Source organism: Cnephaeus nilssonii (genome assembly GCF_951640355.1).
Source record: "Cnephaeus nilssonii genome assembly, chromosome: 1".
NCBI classification, from domain to species: domain Eukaryota; kingdom Metazoa; phylum Chordata; class Mammalia; order Chiroptera; family Vespertilionidae; genus Cnephaeus; species Cnephaeus nilssonii.
This window is the reverse complement of record NC_137072.1, coordinates 16,497,074-16,517,475: the sequence shown is the minus strand read 5'-3', so window position 1 is coordinate 16,517,475 and position 20,402 is coordinate 16,497,074. Positions and strand designations below refer to the sequence as shown.

The following is a 20,402-nucleotide window of genomic DNA, read 5'->3' as shown; positions in this document are numbered from 1 at the left end:
CTGTTGACAGGAGCTGCCCGGGCTCTCACCGTTCGGCCATGTTGTTCTCCTGTTGAATATTAATCATTCCACAGCACACCAGCATCAGACGAGGCCACTCAGTGACCCTGAAGGATAAAAACAGAACCCCTCTGTAATCACGTCTGAACTCAGACAAAATCACAAAGATTGTCCAAACCACAAATGACCAAATACTTCCCTAACCTGGCTAATCTGAGTGACTGCTGCTTCCTTACCAATTAATACCATTAGCTTCCCTTCTTCCTTATACCTCTACATAAAAATGATAATGATAACTAATCATAGAATGTGTCCAAGTGCTCAGAAAAGCTGGAGAGAGTCCTGGGCTGTCAGGTGTTAAAATAGGCAATTAAAGCAACAACGAGCCAAAATTTGGAGGTAACAGTGAAGCCTCTAATCAGTTGTTGCAATTGCATAAGCAAGAGTCTAAACCTGGTGAAAGCACTGATTCCCGCTGTTCCATTACACCCATGAAATGGCATGTTGGTTGATGGTCAATGGACCGGCACAAACATGAAGGTCTGGAGGTCTCCATGAAGGAGGTTGGAATAGAATTATTTTATTTGTTTTTTTGTTGTCGTTTTTTTTTTAAATAAGATTTAAAAAAAATACAAAAGGCTCCTGCAGATTTATGTTGGAGTGGACAAGTACTGGGTGCTAAGTCAGAGTGGGAAAGTTTCTGAATAAGGAGACCTCTAAATAGAGAGGTGGGGGGAGGAAGGGGGCAAGAGGGACCTGAGTCCTTGACTGCAACTTCCTTCAGAGACTGCCTTCCATTGGCTGGGCACACCAAGTCTAGCGTGGAGAGGGCAGTTTTTCCTTGTGAAGCTGCCAAGTAAAGTCTTGGTAGTTGCTTATGGTCAGGCCTGAAAAATCACACATGGAATTTTAATGAGGAACCGTATTCATCAGAATTATCCTTATTTCCTGACAGCAAGGCTCCACTCTTCCCAAATCATATTATAAAGCTCAAATCCTATAATAAATGTTACTTCTAGTACCTTCTTAGTGAGACATCTCCCAAGTTTCAGTAATCATGTGACCACAGGAGTGTTCTGGTGGTAAGAGAATGCTCCATAAATACCAGGTGGGATAAAGTAGGATTACAGTTGTATGAGAAACACAGAGTTTATTCTTGTATTACTGTTTATTCGTTATTGTATCATTTTCCATAGAAACAACTGTAAACCTACTTTTGCTCCAGCCTGTATTAACTATACACAGCTACATTTCTCATAACTCTGTTCAGCACTATTCATCCTCTACTGTCTATACGTCAACATACTGACCTTTATCGAACTTTTCCAACATGACGTACTTCCTTAAACAATAAGGCCTTGAATGAACTCTTTCTTCTACCTGCTGAGACTGGATATACAAATGGACATGGCCTGACCATAAAGATAAAAATAGGACTCTGGCGCTGGCCAGGTACCTCAGTTGGTTGGACTGTCTTCCCGCACACCCAAAGGTTTCAGGTTTGATTCAGTCAGGGCACATACTTAGGTTGCAGGCTCAATCCCTGGCCAGGGTGCATACAGGAGGCAGCCAATAATGTTTCTCTCTCTCTCTCCCCCACCCCCTTCCTCTCTCTCTAAAATCAATAAAAACATATCCTCAGGTGAATATTTAAAACAAATAGGACTCTGATCCACAATCTGCAGCAACCGTCCCAGGAAACCAACCTATTATTCCATTGTAACTAGCCTGGGAAGCCTTCTATAAGTCAAACTTGTAGGAAGTTCGACAGCTAGCACTAGCAACAATTCAAGAAGCCAAATAATAATCCCTATAATAATTGTCCCAAAATAACAGTTTTCCTAATTTTTTCCATGCTTCCAATTTAGGACCAACTAAAGAAAACCAAATATGCACCCCTAACCAATATGATAGGATGTCACACTTCTAGGTAGAATAGGGGTTCAGAGCATGCCACCCCCAAATTGGCCACTTTGCATATTAATTATTTTGAGTTTAAGGCATTTGGAAAATGGCAGATGCAAGAAGAGCACTCAGATCTTCCCTTTTCTTCCTCAGAGCAGGAGATAAAACTCCCATCTGAAAGGTCCACCTCCCTATGCCAGGAGGAAGGAAGACATTCTTACCACCAGAAATGGGGACTCAAGGCCAACATAAATCTGTACAAACAAACCTTATTAAACTAACCCTTATCTTCCTAGTCACTTTTCCACAATTAACTGCCTTAGCCCAAATCCCTTTGTCTTTTTTTGAAGCATTTCAAAATCATTAGTGTACTTTATTACACACCTCTCCTTTTGGAAAATATTATTTCCCAGGTCAGTCTTTGTTCATTCTGTTATTCCTCTCTATTCTTCCTTTATCCATGTGTAGTTTTGCCATGTTCTTATACATGGAGTTTTTAACCTAAGGACTGTCCTCATTTGGTCTTCAATTGAGTAAGTTACATTCTGGTATCTAAATCAATTGCTAAAGCAGTGCTTTTGTTTTAAAAAAAACACACACACACAAATGCATCAAACATAAATATAAACCTTATAAATAAAAGTCAATTGTATTCACACAGAGCTTGTTTAGAAAAATTGAGATTTAATACTTTCATTTTTTCTTGCAATTTGTGACCCAGCCAATGTTACCTAAATCATTTCCGTCTTGATTGCTCACTTGTAAAATGGAGATAATAGTACTCACCTCACAAGATTGGCTCTAAGATTAATAATGGTGACTCCATTAGTTAGCATTAGTTTTATCCTTTGCACTCCTTATATTTAAAAAGAGTTCTTTTTTGAAAAATAAAAAACTAATGGTTATTCTAGGAGTAATATTCACTTCAGATAAATATAAAATGATCTTTGAAGTAGCCAAGCACAAGAGATTCCTAAGAAAATTAAATTTTTGTTCATTTGTCTTCAGACAAATCTGGGTTGGAATTGGCTTTTCTTCCCCTTTGGGAGAAAGTCACAGTTGGTAGTACTTATACCCTCTTTAGGTCGATTTCCTCCCTTTCAAAACCGGGATAATACCATCTACTTCAAAAGGCTGTAAAAAGTAAATGAGGAGATGTATGTGACCTGTCTACCAGGGGTTTAAGAATTTAGAGGTCAATAAAGGATAATTACAGTAATTTTGCTCATTAATTTAAAAAAACATTTTAGGATCCCTCACTACTAGCGGTGCATAAAAGTTATCAATCCTCAGTTTTTACCCGAACCTTAGGGAAGAGTACAGAGGGTATAAGAGTGCACACGTAGAAACACTTCAGAACCGCTACTGCAAGGAACTAAATTCGTCTTCCTTGCACCGAGGAGCCTGAGAGCAGCAGGCAGGTCTGCGCATGCGCAACCACGCCCCGCCAGCCGGCCGCGGGCTCAACTCCGCGCCCAAGGCGCCTGCTTGTGCGCCTGCGCCGTGACCCAGACGCGGGACTCGCTGGGCTGTAAACCATGGCGTGGGTACCCGCGGAGTCTGCAGTGGAAGAGTTGATGCCCCGGCTGTTGCCAGTGGAGCCCTGCGACTTGACAGAAGGTTTCGACCCCTCCATCCCTCCGAGGACGCCTCAGGAATACTTGAGGCGGGTCCAGTGAGTGACTTGGCCTGTGCGGGTGGGCGGGCGCCCTTCCTGTTCCCCGGCGGGCGCCGCACGCCCCGTCCAGCCCGCGGGGTGATGAAGCCCCGCCTCGGTTCGGTCCGGTCTCAGCTGCGGTCGGATCCAGGTCACTTGATTACGACTTTACGTGGGCGAGTTTCTAGGAACTTACTTATAATTAAACTTGAGTACCCATGACAAGATAATTTAAGAAATAGATTGATCAGTACCTCAATTGTAGTTCTGAACTATTTTTTCTGATGTCATACTGAACGGTAGGAATGGATAGCTTGTTGGATTACACATGAACAAAGCACATGTAATCACATCTCTTGCATTTGTTACTTACTTGTAGGATCGAAGCCGCTCAGTGTCCAGACGTTGTGGTGGCTCAAATTGACCCAAAGAAGTTGAAAAGGAAGCAAAGTGTGAATGTTTCTGTGAGTTTTATTACCCGTCTGGGAATTTTTTACCCCCCACAAATTAAAAGTCCAAGGTTCTTCCTATGGTATCCAACAGTACCTATCAGTTAAGATGTATGCAGTATTTGACAACTACTCCCTGATAAGTTAGACATTTGCTTGTATTTTTTCCTCCAAAAGGACACTTGTCATTTACTGCCACAAGAAGCCCTCAGTAGCCCTGGCATTTGTAGAGATTTGCTCTTCATACTTAGGGGACATGATCCAATCCTAAAGAAGTCTTTAAATGGGTCCTTTATGCTAACCTTTATTCTTTTTATTTTTTTAAATATATTTTTATTGATTTCAGAGAGGAAAGGAGAGGGAGAGAGAGGTAGAAACATCAATAATGAGAGAATCATTGATGGGCTGCCTCCTGCATGCCCCCTACTGGGGATCAAGCCCGCGCCTCGCATTTGCCCTGACTGGGAATCAACTGTGACCTCCTGGTTCATACACTCAACCACTGAGCCACACAGGCAGGGCATAACCTTTATTCTTAAGTAAACTTGTCCAATTATCTTCATAATTTTTATCGTACTATTGAATTTTAGTGTAGTTTGCTGCAAATTATGTTCAGATTTTGACTGGGTGTGTTTTTGTTTTTAAGAAAAGAAACTCATATATCTTAACCTTTTTTTTAGCTACTTGTACACTGAACATTTTCATTCATTTATCCGGCACATATTTTACCAGCCAGCTAGGTTGTGCCTGGCACTGGGAATAAACAGAGGATGAGACAGAAAAGGCCCCTGTCCTTATAGAGTTTGCTCTCTTCTGAGGAAGACAGATGATAAATGAACAAATTAAATAATTATATATTGTGACTGCTGTGTGAAGAAAATTAACATACGTAATGACCAGTAAATAACAGGGAGAACTACTTTAGATAGTCACAGAAGGTCTCTCTTGAGAATGTGAATTTAATTTCAAGTCAAAGGAGAGCAGCAGTTTTGTTTTGTTTTAATATATTTTATTGATTTTTTACAGAGAGGAAGGGAGAGAGATAGAGAGTTAGAAACATCGATCAGCTGCTTCCTGCACACTCCCCACTGGGGATGTGCCCGCTACCAAGGTACATGCCTTTGATCAGAATCTAACCTGGGGCCCTTGAGTCCCAAGGCCGACATTTTATCCACTGAGCCAAACTGGTTAGGGCAGAGCAGTAGTTTTAAATTGTGTTAAATCCTTTTCCTTTTATGTTCTAAGTAATTCCTTTATCTGATATTTGTAATTAGCACATTTTAATTCAGACACTCAATGTTTCATATAAGTATTTTTTTAGTTGATGCAAGATAATGCCTTACATACCTGGCTTTAAAAAGTGACCGCACTAAGTTTTTTTGGGTTTTTTAAAAATATATTTTTATTGATTTCAGAGAGGAAGGGAGAGGGAGAGAGAGATAGAAACCTCAATGACGAGAGAGAATCATTGATTGGCTGCCTCTTGCACGCCCCTTACTGGGGATCGAGCCCGAAACCTGGGCATGTGCCCTGGACCAGAATGGAACCCAGGACCCTTCTGTCCACAGGCTGACGCTCTATCCACAGCCAAACCGGCTAGGGCTGCACTAAGTTTTATTTCAAGGCAATATGTGATCAATTGTGAATTATGTATTGTTTTAGGAAATAGAAGTAGACCTTTCAGGATCAAATGTCTTAAATTATTTGAGTATGTTCTGCCTATACTGAAATTGTTTATTTGGGGCTTATCTTTTTGTTTCAGACTTTTGCTATTCTAGAAAGATAGGACTAGATTATATCTTTAGTACTCATAGCATGTAGATTTCTTAGATATTACAACTATAAACATTCCAGATTGCTTTTATTAAAGTGACTAAATAAGGATCTTTTCCTAACATTTTATTTTTTTAAATAATGTTTTTATTTATTTTAGAGAGAGAGAGGGAGAAGGAGAGAGAGAAACACTGATCAGTTGCATACACCCTAACCAGGGATAGAACCCACAAATTGGGCATGTGCCCTGACCAGGAATCAAACCAGCAACCTTTTGTTTCATGGTATGAAACTCAACCAATTGAGCCGCATGGGCCAGGCCTCCTAACACTTTAAACTCAGACATAAATAGTAAAGTGAAATGCCTACCTACTTTTTTTGCATCAGCAAAAAGTACTTTTTTTAATAGTCTTAATCATTTACTGTATTATTCAATGTTCATGTTGATTTTACTTCTCAGAAGCCTGAGATGCTAGTTACAACACTAACATTGATTCTAAAAATTACAAACTGATCTCTAGCTTTCAGGATGCCAACCTGCTCCTCAAGGCTATTCCCCCACACTTCAGTGGCAACAGCAACAGGTGGCACAATTTTCAACTATTCGACAGGTAAGTGTACTTTAATTATTTAATCAAATTAAGTCCCTCAGATTTATTTCTGCATTTAGACTTTAGTTCAAAAAGTAAGATTTTTTTATTGTGAACTGTAAAGAAAAGAATATTTATGAATCAATTACCAAATTATTATAATCATTAGACATAATACAGTTTGAAACATATTTTCCAAGTTTTAGGATTATTAGAATGTTGTACAACAATTAATTTCTTTTCAGTCATCCGTTCTCTGAAGCTCAGTGTCTAACTCTTCTTCCTACAGAGTGTGAACAGACATAGAAGTCACTGGAAATCACAACAGTTGGATAGTAATGTGACCATGGTATGTAAGTTTCTCTGTTTACATTGCACAGTGTGTACTTATTTGAAATAGTCCATATTTACTTCCAGTCTTTCAAGATTCATTTACTTAGTCCATATTACTTTCTTTTTTTCCCCATCTACCCTTAATAGTAACAATTCCATTATATTAGTGGCCTTAAAAGTATAAAATCAATAATGCAAGTTGTTATTTTATATCCGTTTTGATCCACAGCATTTTAGGAGATTTTGGATAGGTAATTGTTAGGCCTCCACAAAGTTGTTTATTTTGTTATTGATAATCCTTACCCGAGGATATTATTTCCATTGATTTTTTTTTTATTTCAAGGGTAACGATATAATGTTACATGCAATAAACCTTAATCTTTTAAGAAAAATGATCTTAAATATAATAATGTTACATGCAATAAACAATATCTTCAAGAAAAACGATTTTAATATGACAATGTTACATGCAATAAACACCAGTTACTCAAGAAAAATGACTTTACATATAATAATAAAAACATATTTAGAAAGAAAAGAATGCTAACAAGAACGAAGGAGGTTTTTTCCAGGGAAGGAGACATGATTATATACCTCACATACTTGATGGGCTGTCTAATCAAAGAAGAAATAGCTATATTTTACATTGCCAGAGGAAAAAGCAGGATCAGTGGGGAGCACTCAGCCAAATATAACTATCTTAATAAAACTATTTTTATTTGTATACATCACTTTGCACCTTACTTTGCAAAGCCTCGGCCAGCCCTGGTTACCTGAGCCTCGGGCGGCCCTGGACGGCTGGGCAGCCGCCATCCGAGGCTTGCCTGCACGTTGGGCCAGCCCTGGGCCACACCAGCTGGGCTTCCCCCCTTTTTTAAAATCTATATTTCAATTATAGTTGATAAACGATATAATATTAATTTCAGATGTACATCAGGGCAATAGTTTTAACCTTTTAGGGAGTTTCATATTTTTCCTGAGAAATCAAATGAAAGCTATTAATCTGCAGAGGGACAAAATGCACCTATACACATAATTTTGCTCAGTTTTAGGTGGTTCATAGATTTCAAATTTTAGAAGCAGCTTCGAGGTAGTTCTTCATAACATCTTTTACATGGTAACATATTGGTGTAAATGGAAGAGGCCACTTGCATAATCTTCCTGAGACTACCAGCTAAAAGCTGAGATTCAATATGTAGCCTCTCCATACCAGTTGGAAGTTCTCTCTTAAAAAAGAGTGAAAGAACTATCATCACTTGCCCAGACCATTTAACTCATCAAAGATATAGCTGGGACCTTCCTGACCCCCATATAAATATTCTTCTGCCCTCTAGAGACCCCCGTGTAGGTGTCCCTGATGGCAGGCTGCTCTGTAAATAACGAAGATGGTTTTGATTTAAATAGTTAATTATTTTTTAAAAAGTATAGCTGGGAGCCACTGAACTTTGTCTTACTCTAAAGCCTTTCTCTATGCTGTGAAGCCTCATAGTAAAAAAGGAGGTAAGGGTAGGTAGGTAGATATATTATTTTTTTCTTACTCAGAATAAGGACTTTGTGTACATGCTTACTAATTCAAAAAAGAAGCCACATCAGTAACATAATGATGACATAATTCTTAAAAATGAAATGACCTAACATAATTGATTCAATAAATTATGATCCACCAACACAGGAATATTACATAATAACTAGAGGCCTGGTGCACAGATTCATGCATGGTGGGGTCCCTCAGCCTGACCTGTTCCCTTTTGCAATCTGGTCAGGCCTGCGGGGATTGGGTCAAAACTGGCAACCTGACATCCTCCAAGGGAAGTAGTAGTGCGCAAAGTGGCAGGCGGCCAGGAAGGAGCCCGAGCCCAGGCCAGGCGCCTCGCCGCTCCCACTCATCCCGGCCCTGCTGCGCCTGCTGCTGCTGCTGTTCAGTAACACTGTTGCGGAGGCAGGAGAGGCTTGTATTTTAGAGAGAGAGAAAGGGAAAAGGAGAGAGAGAGAGAGAAACATCAAGAAACATCAATTGGCTGTCTCCTGCATGCCCCCTATTGGGGATCGGTCTGAAATCCTGGTATGTTCCCTGACGGAATCAAACTGGCGCCTCTCAGTGCATGGGATGATGCTCAACTAACTGAGCCACACCGGCCAGCGCTCTTGTTAGCATTCTTAATGTGTATTCTTTTTCACACCAGTTTCCATGTTTATCATCCTTTTTTGAGCATTCCCTTGCTTGTTAGTGTCCATTAAAGTAAAAATGTCCCACATATGGTATGACCAGTTGGGCACTGTAGTAGTTTGCTGGGGCCCCCATAGCAAAATACCACAAACTAGATAGCTTAACAAATAGTAATTTACTTTCTCATTAGGTTAGAAATATAATATCAAAGTGTCAGTAGGTTTGGTTTCTCTCAAGGCCTCTCTCTTTGGCTTGCATATGCTGTCTTCTCATTGTTTGCATAGTCTTTCCTCTGCGCACACACATCCCCAGTGTCTCTCTGTGTGTCCAAATTTCCTCTTCTTCCAAGGACACCAGTCAGATTGGATTTGGGCCCATTCGGCAATTTACCTAAATCACCTCTATAAAGGCCCTGTCTCCAAGTATAGTCACATCCTGAGGTACTGGGGATTAAGTTTTCAACATTTGAATTTGGGGAGGGACATAATTTAATCCATAACAGGTACCATATTTTTGTGTTGATGTGGTGGAACTATGGAAGAATCTTCATTTCTTTTTTCATGGTTCTGTATTTTAACAATACATAGAAATAAGTAAATTTTTTTTTTTTTCTTTTAGCCAAAATCTGAAGATGAAGAAGGCTGGAAAAAATTTTGTCTGGGTGAAAGGTTATGTTCTGAAGGGGCTGTTGAACCAGCTAAAAATGAAAGTCCTGGAATAGATTATATACAAGTAGGTGATAAGTAGTTAAAACAACAAAGTATTCTAGTTCTAGTGCATCTCTTTTTTTTAATATATATTTTTATTGATTTCAGAGAGGAAGGGAGAGAGAAACATCAATGATGAGAGAGAATCATTGATCGGCTGCCTCCCACACACTCTACCCCGGGAATAGAACTGCAACCCAGGCATGTGCCCCATCCGGGAATTGAACCCTGACCTCCTGGTTCATCCTAGACGCCCAACCACGGTGCCATGCCAGTTGGGCCATCATCAGCAAGCTGCAACCTAGTCCAAGTCCAGTCCACAGCCTATTTTTTATACAGCTCATGAGCTAAGAATGGTTTTTATATTTTTTAAGGGTTATAAAAAACAAACTAATAATATGTGACTAAGACAGTGTGTGGTTGGCAAAGCCTAAAATATTTAGTTTGGTCATTTACAGAAAATGTTTGCCAACCCCTAACTTAGCGTATTACTTCTTTAATTTAAAAATTGGTATCCCAGTTTCTGAAACAACATACTGTGACATTTTTTAGGTTGGCTTCATATCATTAATGTTTTAATTAGATAGGATTTTTTAAAAAATTGTTAGTCATGGGTCGAACAATGAATGACAAGTGGCAGGGAAACAGGAAAACATATGACATGATGAGGGATGTTCTTAAAAATCCTTACTAAATTTCGTATTCTGGAGATGGAATGCTGAGAGTACATTTAAATTTCATAAAGCTTCATAAATTATGTGGACAACTCCTTGTCCTTCAGGATTCACCTGCCCTCCAGTTTGCAGATGTTTCTATGGAACCCTCTGCATACATCGGCATTACTTTTTTTTTTTTTTTTACAGAGAGGGATAGAGTGTTTGAAACATCGATGAGAGAAAGACATCGATCAGCTGCCTCTTGCACACCCCCTACTGGGGATGTTCCCGCAACCAAGGCACATGCCCTTGACCGGAATCGAACCTGGGACCCTTGAGTACGCAGGCCGATGCTCTATCCACTGAGCCAAACCGGTTTCGGCTCGGCATTACTATTTTTTTTTTTCCGGCATTACTATTAACTCTATATTATGTTGTTCTGTTCTGTTGAATAGGTATTTATTGTGTGCTACATGGTACCACATTGTGTTTTTCTAAAAATCACTAAAAAGACTGAGAACTCAATTAAAAACAAACAATAGTCCAATAATACAAATAGACCTCACAGAAAGGAAATACAAATTGTTCTTATATGAGAAGATGCACAAACTCACTTGTAATAAAATGTAACTTGTAACTATATTGAGCTGCTATTTTTTCAGGTAATATATTGGCAAAGAAAGCTTGATATACTGTGTTGATAGGGCTGGGAAAACAGGTATTCTCATATATGTGATGAGAGTGAAAAATAGATTCAGATCTCCAGGGGAACTAATTTGGCACTGTTTCTTATACAACCTATTCTTTTTTAAAATATATATATATTTTTTATTTATTTTAGAGTGGAAGGGAGAGGGAGAGAGAAATAGACACATCAATGATGAAAGAGAATCATTGATCAGCTGCCTGCCTCCTGAACGCCCCACACTGAGGATTGGGCTCACAACCTGAACATGTGCCCTAACCAGAAATTGAACCTTGACCTCCTGCTTCATAGGTTGATGCTCAACCACTGAGCCACGCTGGCTGGGCACATGTCCTCTTAAGTTTCTCACAAGTCTATGCTATTTTCATAATCAATGCTTTCAGCATTAAGCTGCAAAGTAGAATTTAAAAATTTGAATCAGATTAGGTTTGAAAAAAGTCATTCTAATTCAACTGCCCTTTATTCTTGAAAATATTGGCTTTAGCTGAAGATTCTTTTTAAATACTCAATGAATTATTTATTTGTGGGGGTGTTTTAATTGATTTTGAGAGAGAAAAACATTGATTGGTTGCTTCCCGCATGTGCCCCAACCGCGGATGGAACCTGCAACCTGGGTATGTGCCTTGACTGGGAATTGAACCGGCCACCTTTTAGTGAATTGGACAACGCTCCAAACAAGTCATACTAGGCAAGGCTAGCTGAAGATTTTTTAAAAGATTGTATCAGCCCTGGCCAGTTTGTTCAGTGGTTACAGTGTTGGCCTGTAGACAGAAGGGTTGAAGGTTCAATTCTGGTCAAAGGCACAGTCAAGGCCACGTACCCCGGTTGCAGGCCCAGTCCCTGGCCCCCGGTCACCAGCCCTTGTCAGGATGTGAGGGAGGCAACCAGTTGATGTGTCTCTGACATCAATGTTTCTCTCTTTCCCCCTCCCTTCCATACGCGCTAAAAAAATCAGTGGAAAAAAGTATCTTCAGATGAGGATTCACACAAAAAAAGTGTATCACATATTTATGTTATAGTATTAATAATATCAGTATCTTTTTAAAAATTTTTCATACTTTAACATTTTAATTACGGAAATAATTTTTTATTTTTAAATTTACATATTCAGATTTCAAGACATTATTTGGGGGGCATTACCAATGTAATACTTCATGGAACATTTTATTATAATAGGCAATAAAGGAATTTTGTTTTATAGCCGTTTTTGTTTCTAAATAATAGTGTGATGAAAAATCCACCAGTTTGAAAAAAAATTCAATCCCTCCTTATAACACTATTTAGTAAATTTCAATCTCATTTTTCTTTCAGATTGGTTTTCCTCCCTTGCTTAGTATTGTTAGCAGAATGAATCAGGTAAAGTCTATCTAATAAGGATATATGCATTCTTTTGTTTGTGATGTGTGTGAAAGAATTTGAATACATTTACTAAATATTTATGCAAGACCCTGTCCTAAACTCTTGTGTGTGTGTTTTCTAAATTCTTTAACATTTCTTATTTAATCCTTAATGCCACCCTGTATAGGGAGCTATTATTAATAACACGTATCCCCTTTTTAGAGAAGAGGAAACAAAATTAAAGGTTAAGCTATTTTTCCAGTAAGTTTTAATGGCAGCACTGGTGTTCAATACCAGAGTGGCCTAATTCTAGAACTGATACTCTTAATCATGGTGCTAAACTATTGTATATATTTCAGTCTTAGATTCTGGGGTTTGAAGTAAATACTAAGGTTAGATTGCTATTTCTAATTCCAGATAGCCTATATATTGTATTACAGGTAAAATACAGTTGACTCTTGAATAGCACTGGGGTTAGGGACACTGACCCACTGCAGTTGAAAATATACATATAACTTTTGACTCCCCCAAAACTTAACCACTACATACATTTCTTGGATAAAATGGAGAAAGATGGATTTTGTTTCTTCAGACTTTTAGGACTAGTAACTATCCATTTAAAGACCACCAAAAAAGTTCGCTTTGTCTTAACATAGCATTGGATACCCTTGGAAGCTGAAATTTTTATATTCTGTCTTAATTTTACTGGCTTACAGTTTCACTTAATTGATTATTTGTATTAAGATACCATAGTGGTCACACTAAATTCCATCAGATTATTTTTAAGTGTCCAACTAAAAATAAGGCAGATAATATACACTGAGTGGCCAGATTATTATGATCTCTGAACGCATAATAATGTGGCCACTCAGTGTATATCCTATATAATAAAAGGCTAATATGCAAATTGTCCCCTCGACCAGGAGTTCAACCAGCAGGCAGGCCGGCCAACTGCCCATGTCCCCTCCCTCTGGCCAGGCTGGCTGGACCCCACCCATGCATGAATTCATATACACACACTGAGTGGCCAGATTATTATGCGTTCAGAGATCATAATAATCTGGCCACTCATTGTATATATATATTTTTAATCCTCACCCAAGGACATTTTTCCATTGATTTTTAGAGAGAGTGGAAGAGAGAGGGAAGACAGAAACATTGATGTGAGAGAAACACATCGATTGGTTGCCTCCTGCACGAGCCCTGACCAGTGCCTGGTCCCGGGAGAAGCCTGCTACCAAGGCACATGCCCCTGACTGGAATCGAACCTGAGACCCTTCTGTCCACAGGCTGACATTCTATCCACTAAGCCAAACCAGGTAGGGCAAGGCAGATAATATTTTTAACAATTTGATACATTCTGTGTGTATAATTGTGTGGGGTTTTTTTTGTTGTTTTTTTTTATTGATTTTTTTTACAGAGAGAAAGGGAAAGGGATAGAGAGTTAGAAACATTAATGAGAGAGAAACATTGATCAGCTGCATCTTGCACACCTCCTACCGGGGATGTGCCCGCAACCAAGGTACATGCCCTTGACTGGAATCGAACCTGGGACCCTTCAGTCCGCAGGCCGACGCTCTATCCACTGAGCCAAACTGGTTAGGGCCTGTGTGTATAGTTTTAAAACAGATCTTTCTCTAGCTAACTTTCTGTTCAGATTTATACAATGTTTCAATGAAAATAAATGAAGGTATTTATGCAGAGACTTTTTTTTAAGAGCACATGGAATTTTTGAAGTAGTGATAACCTAAATTAGTAGTTACATACTAAATATTAGGATTTAAACCAAGGTATTGATACTTGAAAGTGTGTAAGAAAATTTATCTTAAAAGCCTCTTCTCACTGAGTAAGCCATCTAATCAAATTACTAAATAGAGCCACAGTTTTCTCTGGAAGTCTAAAGACTGAGGCCACTTTAAATATCAGAATTGCTGTCTTACTAACTTAATGAAACTCATTTTGAACTTGTCATTGTTTTACTACTAATGCAATTCTTCCACCTTCTCCGCCCTTTTTTTTAGGCAACAGTAACCAGTGTATTGGAATATCTGAGTAATTGGTTTGGAGAAAGAGACTTTACTCCAGAATTGGTAGTGTTATATCTTTTCATTTTCATAATTCAGACAAAATTATATACTCTACAGTATTTATAGATATGTATGTATTACATATATTTTTTATACCTCTATGTATAATGCAAACGATGTTTGTTTGCAGTGAAACAAGAAACTTACACTAGAATATAAATCAACATACTACTTTCTTCATTGAGAAAGTCTTGCTTTTGGGGAGAAAATGTCCACTGAGCAGTTGATTTTTATCCTGGGACAGTCTGCTTATCTCGTTGCAGACCAGTAACCAACTAGCAACCAGTCTGCAGACCCCATTTTGAGTGGCACTGGCTTAAAGAAGTTTGAAACGCATTTTCTAAAATCTCATTGAAATTCAACTCACAAAAGCATGTCAGAAATAACAACAATAATAACACTTTGTGCCAGATATTGTTCAAAGGACTTTGTATGTAATAACTCCTTGAATCCTCTAATAACTTATCAACTATTATTATTATTTCCATTTTATAGATAGGAAACTAGAGAACATAGGGATTCAGTAACTTGCTTAAGGTCACACAGATTATAACTGGCAGAACTGAGATCATGCCTAGGTAACCTGACTATATACTCTTAACAACTATGCTACACTGCCCCTCTATTTTATTGCTTCATATTCACAGCTCTTTTTTTTTTTAACCTTCACTAAATTTGAAAAATACAGATCACATAAACGCCATTGTCTTAATATCTCATAATCTACATTGATTCATTATTGACCATTTGGATTCTTCCTTATATTTTGCAGTCATGACTAAAATATGAACGTATAGTAATTTCTTAGGCTATTTATAGAGTAGAATTATTGAATCCAGATTTTAAAAGTCTTTGTTACATTCCACCAGATTACTTTCCAGAAGAAATGAAGGAGTTTATAATGTATCAGTTATGGCTGCTAAAAGTTAGTTCTCTTCCCTGCAACCTTAGTTTAAGTTGAACCATATGAAATCACCATTTTTTTATAAGTTAAAAACCTTTGATTATCAATAATTCCATATGATGGTTCAATCTATCATTTTGTAATCTGTGTTTTTCAAATTTAGTGAATTTATAGTAGTACTTTAGAGTCAATGTAATTTACATTTCTTTCAATACCAGTGAAACAGGATGTTTTTTCCATGCACTGGTATATTAGCTGTCCTTTGCTCATATTCTTAGGCTACTTTTTCATTGAAATCTAGATATTGAACTTTAAATTTTATAGCATTTCCTTCTGTCTAATAATGACCTCTTGTCTGTATTATCTATTTTCCTTCTCTTCATTTAATATTTATTTTTTAACTTTGTTGTAAGATCTTAAAAAATATTTTTATTGATATTTTAGAGAGAGAAAGGGAGAGGGAGAGAGAGAAACATCCATGCCAGAGCGAAACATCGATGGGCTGCTCCCTGTACATCCCCACCCGGGGATCAAGCCCCCAACATGGGCCGGAATCAAACCTGTAACCTTTCCGTGCATGGGACGATGCCCAACCAACTGAGCCACACCAGCCAGGGCTGTTGTAAGATTTTTTTAAAAAACTTATAAAGATTACTAGAGGGTGATAAGTTTGGCATTTCCTGTTAATTAGTGAAAGCATATTACCAAAAAGTGTACCTATATTTGCCAGAGAAACCATTAAAGTATTTCTGAGCCACTGACAAATGATTTACTAAATTTTAACCAGATTAATATTTGAGTCTTATTTTGAGTAATCTGTCTCTAAAATCAGTAGTGTTCAGTTCCCCCATTCAAATAACCATATCATCAGAACTCTAGTATTGAGAATATCAGTGTTTAAAGTAAAAACCAGCATATTATAAACTAGCAAAAAGGAAAAGGAACCTTTCTAAAATTTCTTTACTTGGTATTACTTGGTATTTACTTGTCTTAATAGTTTTTTTAGAAATGTAGTCTTATTTTTTTAATATATTTTTATTGATTTCAGAGAAAGGGAGAAAGAGATAGATACATCAATGATGAAAGAGAATCATTGACCAGCTGCCTCCTGCACACCCCCTACTGGGAATCGAGTCCGCAACCCGGGCATGGGCCCTTGACCGGAATCGAACCCGGGATCCTTCTGTCCACCAGCTGACGCTCTATCCACTGAGCCAAACCAGCTAGGGCGTGAAACTTTATTTTTAAAAGCTGTGTGTTTTCATAGGAAAAGGTGAACGTTTTTATTTATTTTGTTAACCCTCACCCAAGGATATTTTTTCCATTGATTTTTAGAGAGAGTGGAAGAGAAGGGGAGAGACAGAGAGACACACTGATTGTTTGCCTCCTGCACGTGCCTGACCGGGACTAGGGATGGAGCCTGTAACCGAGGTATGTGCCCTTGACTGGAATCAAACCGGGGACCCTTCAGCCTTTGGGCCAACACTCTAACCATAGAGCCAAACCAACTAGGGCCATGGTCGGCAAACTGCGGCTCGCGAGCCACATGCGGCTCTTTGGCCCCGTGAGTATGGCTCTTCCACAAAATACCATGGCCTGGGCGAATCTATTTTGAAGAAGTGGCGTTAGAAGAAGTTTAAAAAATCTGGCTCTCAAAAGAAATTTTAGTCGTTGTACTGTTGATATTTGGCTCTGTTGACTAATGAGTTTGCCGACCAATGAACTAGGGAGAAAGGTGAACATTTTAAAAATTAGCAGCAAGTTTATCTAGATGGTGGGATTTCAGATTCATTTTTTCTTTGTGTGTTTTGTATTCTTTAGTTTTAATGCATTTAGTATTATTTTTGTAATTAAAAAGAAAAACCCTTTTTAAAATGGGATGGGAATAAATTTAGCTTGCATGGTATCTATAGAAGTATCAAAACATTATTTCATCTAGAATATAGTTCCTTTGTATAGACCCAGGGGACAAAGTTTTAAAATTATAATATGAGCAGACCGAGGGGTCTCAGGTTTGGTTCCCGATCTAGGGCATGTAGTACCTTGGTTTCAGGTTCAATCCCTGGTCCTGGTCGGGCAGCCCTGGTCAGGGCGCATGTGGGAAGCAACCAACTGATGTGTCTCTCTCACATCGATGTCTTTCTCTCTCTCCTCCTCCCCACTCCCTTCCACTCTCTCTGAAAATCAATGGAAAAAATATCCTCCCTCCTTGGGTGAGCATGAAGAAAATAAAATAATAAAATAAAATGCATTTCTGCAGACAAAAAAATTACAACATGACTTGTATATCTGTCTATAGAAGGCAAAGGAAAAATGTATCTTAATTTTTCAAGGACTCATACACATCTTAATGCAGTTTTCTACCTATGAATTGGGACTATAATTGTAATAAGACTCTCTGAAACCAACTCTTCTGGGTGAAGACTATTTTGAAGTATCTAATGTTCTGTGTCTAAAGGTAGAAGATACAAAAGCTATCACCTGGCTAGCTAGATGACCTTTTGTTATCTATATCCAAACATTATACAGTTAAACGTTCTCCGTTTATGTATGAACGTATGAAATTATTCATAGCAAATAACCAGACACAACTTTGAATATTTTAAAAATATGTTGAAACATGATGATGCAATATTTCCCTACTTACTATTTTTTAAAATTCTATTTAGGGAAGATGGTTTTATGCTTTATTGGCTTGTCTTGAAAAACCTTTATTACCCGAGGCTCATTCACTGATTCGACAACTTGCAAGAAGATGCTCTGAAGTGAGGCTTTTAGTGGTAAGTTGCAATATGGTGATAAAAGATTCCAATGAAATAAGAAAAGATGGAATATTTTATCAGTCAGGATTAGATTTGGCCACATAATAGAAGAGCCTCCAAAAAAACAGAACTTTTTCTTCGATAAAGAAAGGCTGAAGGTAGGTTGATCAAATTTAGGATGGCAGTAACCCAGGCCTTTGAGTTCTGTCATGTGTGGCTTCCATCCTCAGCTCACCTCAAGATCCAGATGGCTGCTGGAGCCTTGGCCACTATAAGTTCATTATAAGCAGTTGGAAAGAAAAAAAGAAGGCCATCATCCTCTTTAAGAGACTTCCCAGAGGTTCCACAGCACATCTGGCTATGTAGCTCATTGACCAGGATTTAGTCACACGGCCATAAGAAACTGGAAAAAGTTTACTTTTAGCTGGGTGGCAGTGTGCCTGGCTGAAAATGAGCTTCATAATAAGGGGACATAAGAAGCTGGTGTAGTCACCTAGCAATCTCTAGCCCAATGATTGATTTGAATTTCTCCCATCAGACCCTCTAACTCACATGTAGCATTACAATAAAAATTAAAGCCCTATTAAACCCACTTCTGATTTTTTTCATCCCTCCTTTCCCTCCACAAAATGTAAACTTGACTATTCCATAGTTCTTTCATTAGGCTATTGTGATGTGGCCCAAACGAACTTAATGGCCTGTACTCCAAGCAAATTCTCGCTATTCACTAACTACCATTCCCCATGCTTTGTTCCTAGACTTGATTCCCTCTGCAGAAGAGCCTTTCACTCTCTTCCAGTCTGCATCTAAGTACCATTTTTTTCACAATCGGGCTTATATCCCACCATTTTCTATGATACATTTCCTGATCCCAACAACGAAAAAGAATCTTCTGTTTTTCCATTATACTTTGTATCTTTTCTATGGCACTTTACACATTTTCCCTTTATTAAAGCTATTTTGTGCATATTTCATCTTCTGTGCTATTAGCAGTTAATATGTCTATTCACTTTGTCCCATATGGTGCTTGGTACATAGAATTGAGTACAGTAACATCATGGATTTCTCTCTCTCCCAATTTTTTTTTTTGGAGGCAACCAAAATTTTTGGTTGCCTTAAAAAAAAAACACATCATGGACGTGTGTCCCAAGTTTCAATTAATATATGACATGTCTGTTATAACATTACTCAATAGGTTATTGTGACTGTTCCTTGAAATGTATAAAAATAAATTTCATACTCTAAGACTACTTTCCATGTATCTTAGCTCTGTCATTTTAACAAATACTTCAAGGGAACTTTCTAAAATGTATAGTTCAGGAACTACTTCCATCATAATTGAGAGCCCTGATCTAGAATATTTACTGGTATATCTTAATGCTGGAAGCCAGAATTTCACTCCTTCTCAATTGTAAGTTCTCTAAAATATTTTACATACTTTTTCATTACTGTCCAGTTAAGACATAGGCTTTTTTGCTGCACTACTTGGAACTAGGAAAGACGTTCTCCAAAGTTATTCTTAGAGCTCTTAATCCTTACTTCTTTTCCCTGTTAAGCATATTTCTTTAAAAGATTATCTTAGCTATTTCTTGAGGGATCATTAATTCTACAGTTTGGTCCTTTTTCTTGTACGTTTCCTATTTCCATGTGATTCTTACTATCACCTAATAAAATTTTCATATTTTGCATCAAAAGGAAATTTGATTCAAAGATATTAAGGGGAAACAGATTACATTTTGAGTTCTACCACATATGGCTTCCTCTCTTTTTTTTAGAACAGCCAAGATGATGAGAGAGTTCCTGCTTTGAATTTATTAATCTGCTTGGTAAGCAGGTAAGTAATATTTGGCTTCTTGCTTTGTAATAGTATTTTATTAATGGTGGTAGAGTTTATTTACATTTTATAGTAGAGGAAATTGAAGTGTAAGAAAACATAATATTATATGTATCACAGTTTTTAGTTTTATTCTATAAATAATGCTTCAGTGAAGATCCTTATACGTACAGCTCCATTTTTTCCTGAGGTTAAATTCCTAGAAATAAGTAAAGGGCATGTACAGGCATGCACTGCTTAATATGATGACACATTCTGAGAAGTGACCCATGGGTTGGTTGCCTCCCACCTGCACCCAACCAGGACCAAGCAATGAGGAATGAACTGCAACTGAAGTATGTGCCCTTGACTGGGAGTTGAACCCGTTCGAACCACTGACCAACCAGCCAGTTGTATTTTTTTAATTACCTGTGTCCTTTGTTCATTTTCTGTTGAGACATATTTTTATTTAGTTTGATTTCATTTCTTTTTTTTTCCCTCCCTCCCTCCCCCCCCCCCCGACAGCTCCTCTTCCGCCTCCCCCAGCTGCTCCTC

At 38.1% G+C, this 20,402-nt stretch overlaps 1 protein-coding gene and 1 long non-coding RNA gene across 5 annotated transcripts in view; one reads left to right on the top strand and one right to left on the bottom strand.

Annotated features, from left to right (window-relative positions):
* LOC307099151 lies at nucleotides 1-3,294 on the bottom strand. Its single transcript, XR_013813496.1, has 3 exons — nucleotides 3,212-3,294; nucleotides 2,692-2,761; nucleotides 1-107 (listed from the first exon to the last, which is right to left on the bottom strand). It is a non-coding gene; the product is annotated as an uncharacterized lncRNA (long non-coding RNA).
* Nucleotides 3,295-3,385: 91 nt separating this feature from the next.
* The window catches only part of GEMIN2 (gem nuclear organelle associated protein 2), a 29,430-nt gene continuing 12,413 nt past the window's right edge, over nucleotides 3,386-20,402 (top strand). Inside the window, exons 1-9 of one of the 4 annotated variants that reach the window (XM_079767294.1) lie at nucleotides 3,386-3,580; nucleotides 3,942-4,026; nucleotides 6,306-6,395; nucleotides 6,664-6,723; nucleotides 9,493-9,606; nucleotides 12,255-12,299; nucleotides 14,303-14,371; nucleotides 17,942-18,052; nucleotides 19,810-19,868. In XM_079767294.1, coding sequence (XP_079623420.1) covers nucleotides 3,444-3,580; nucleotides 3,942-4,026; nucleotides 6,306-6,395; nucleotides 6,664-6,723; nucleotides 9,493-9,606; nucleotides 12,255-12,299; nucleotides 14,303-14,371; nucleotides 17,942-18,052; nucleotides 19,810-19,868 — 770 coding nt within the window. In that variant the 5' untranslated portion in view covers nucleotides 3,386-3,443. Of the gene's footprint in view, nucleotides 3,581-3,941; nucleotides 4,027-6,305; nucleotides 6,396-6,663; nucleotides 6,724-9,492; nucleotides 9,607-12,254; nucleotides 12,300-14,302; nucleotides 14,372-16,607; nucleotides 18,053-19,809; nucleotides 19,869-20,402 lie in introns of those variants that run through there. The other 3 variants (XR_013813345.1, XM_079767295.1, XM_079767296.1) reach the window with 3 other exon arrangements.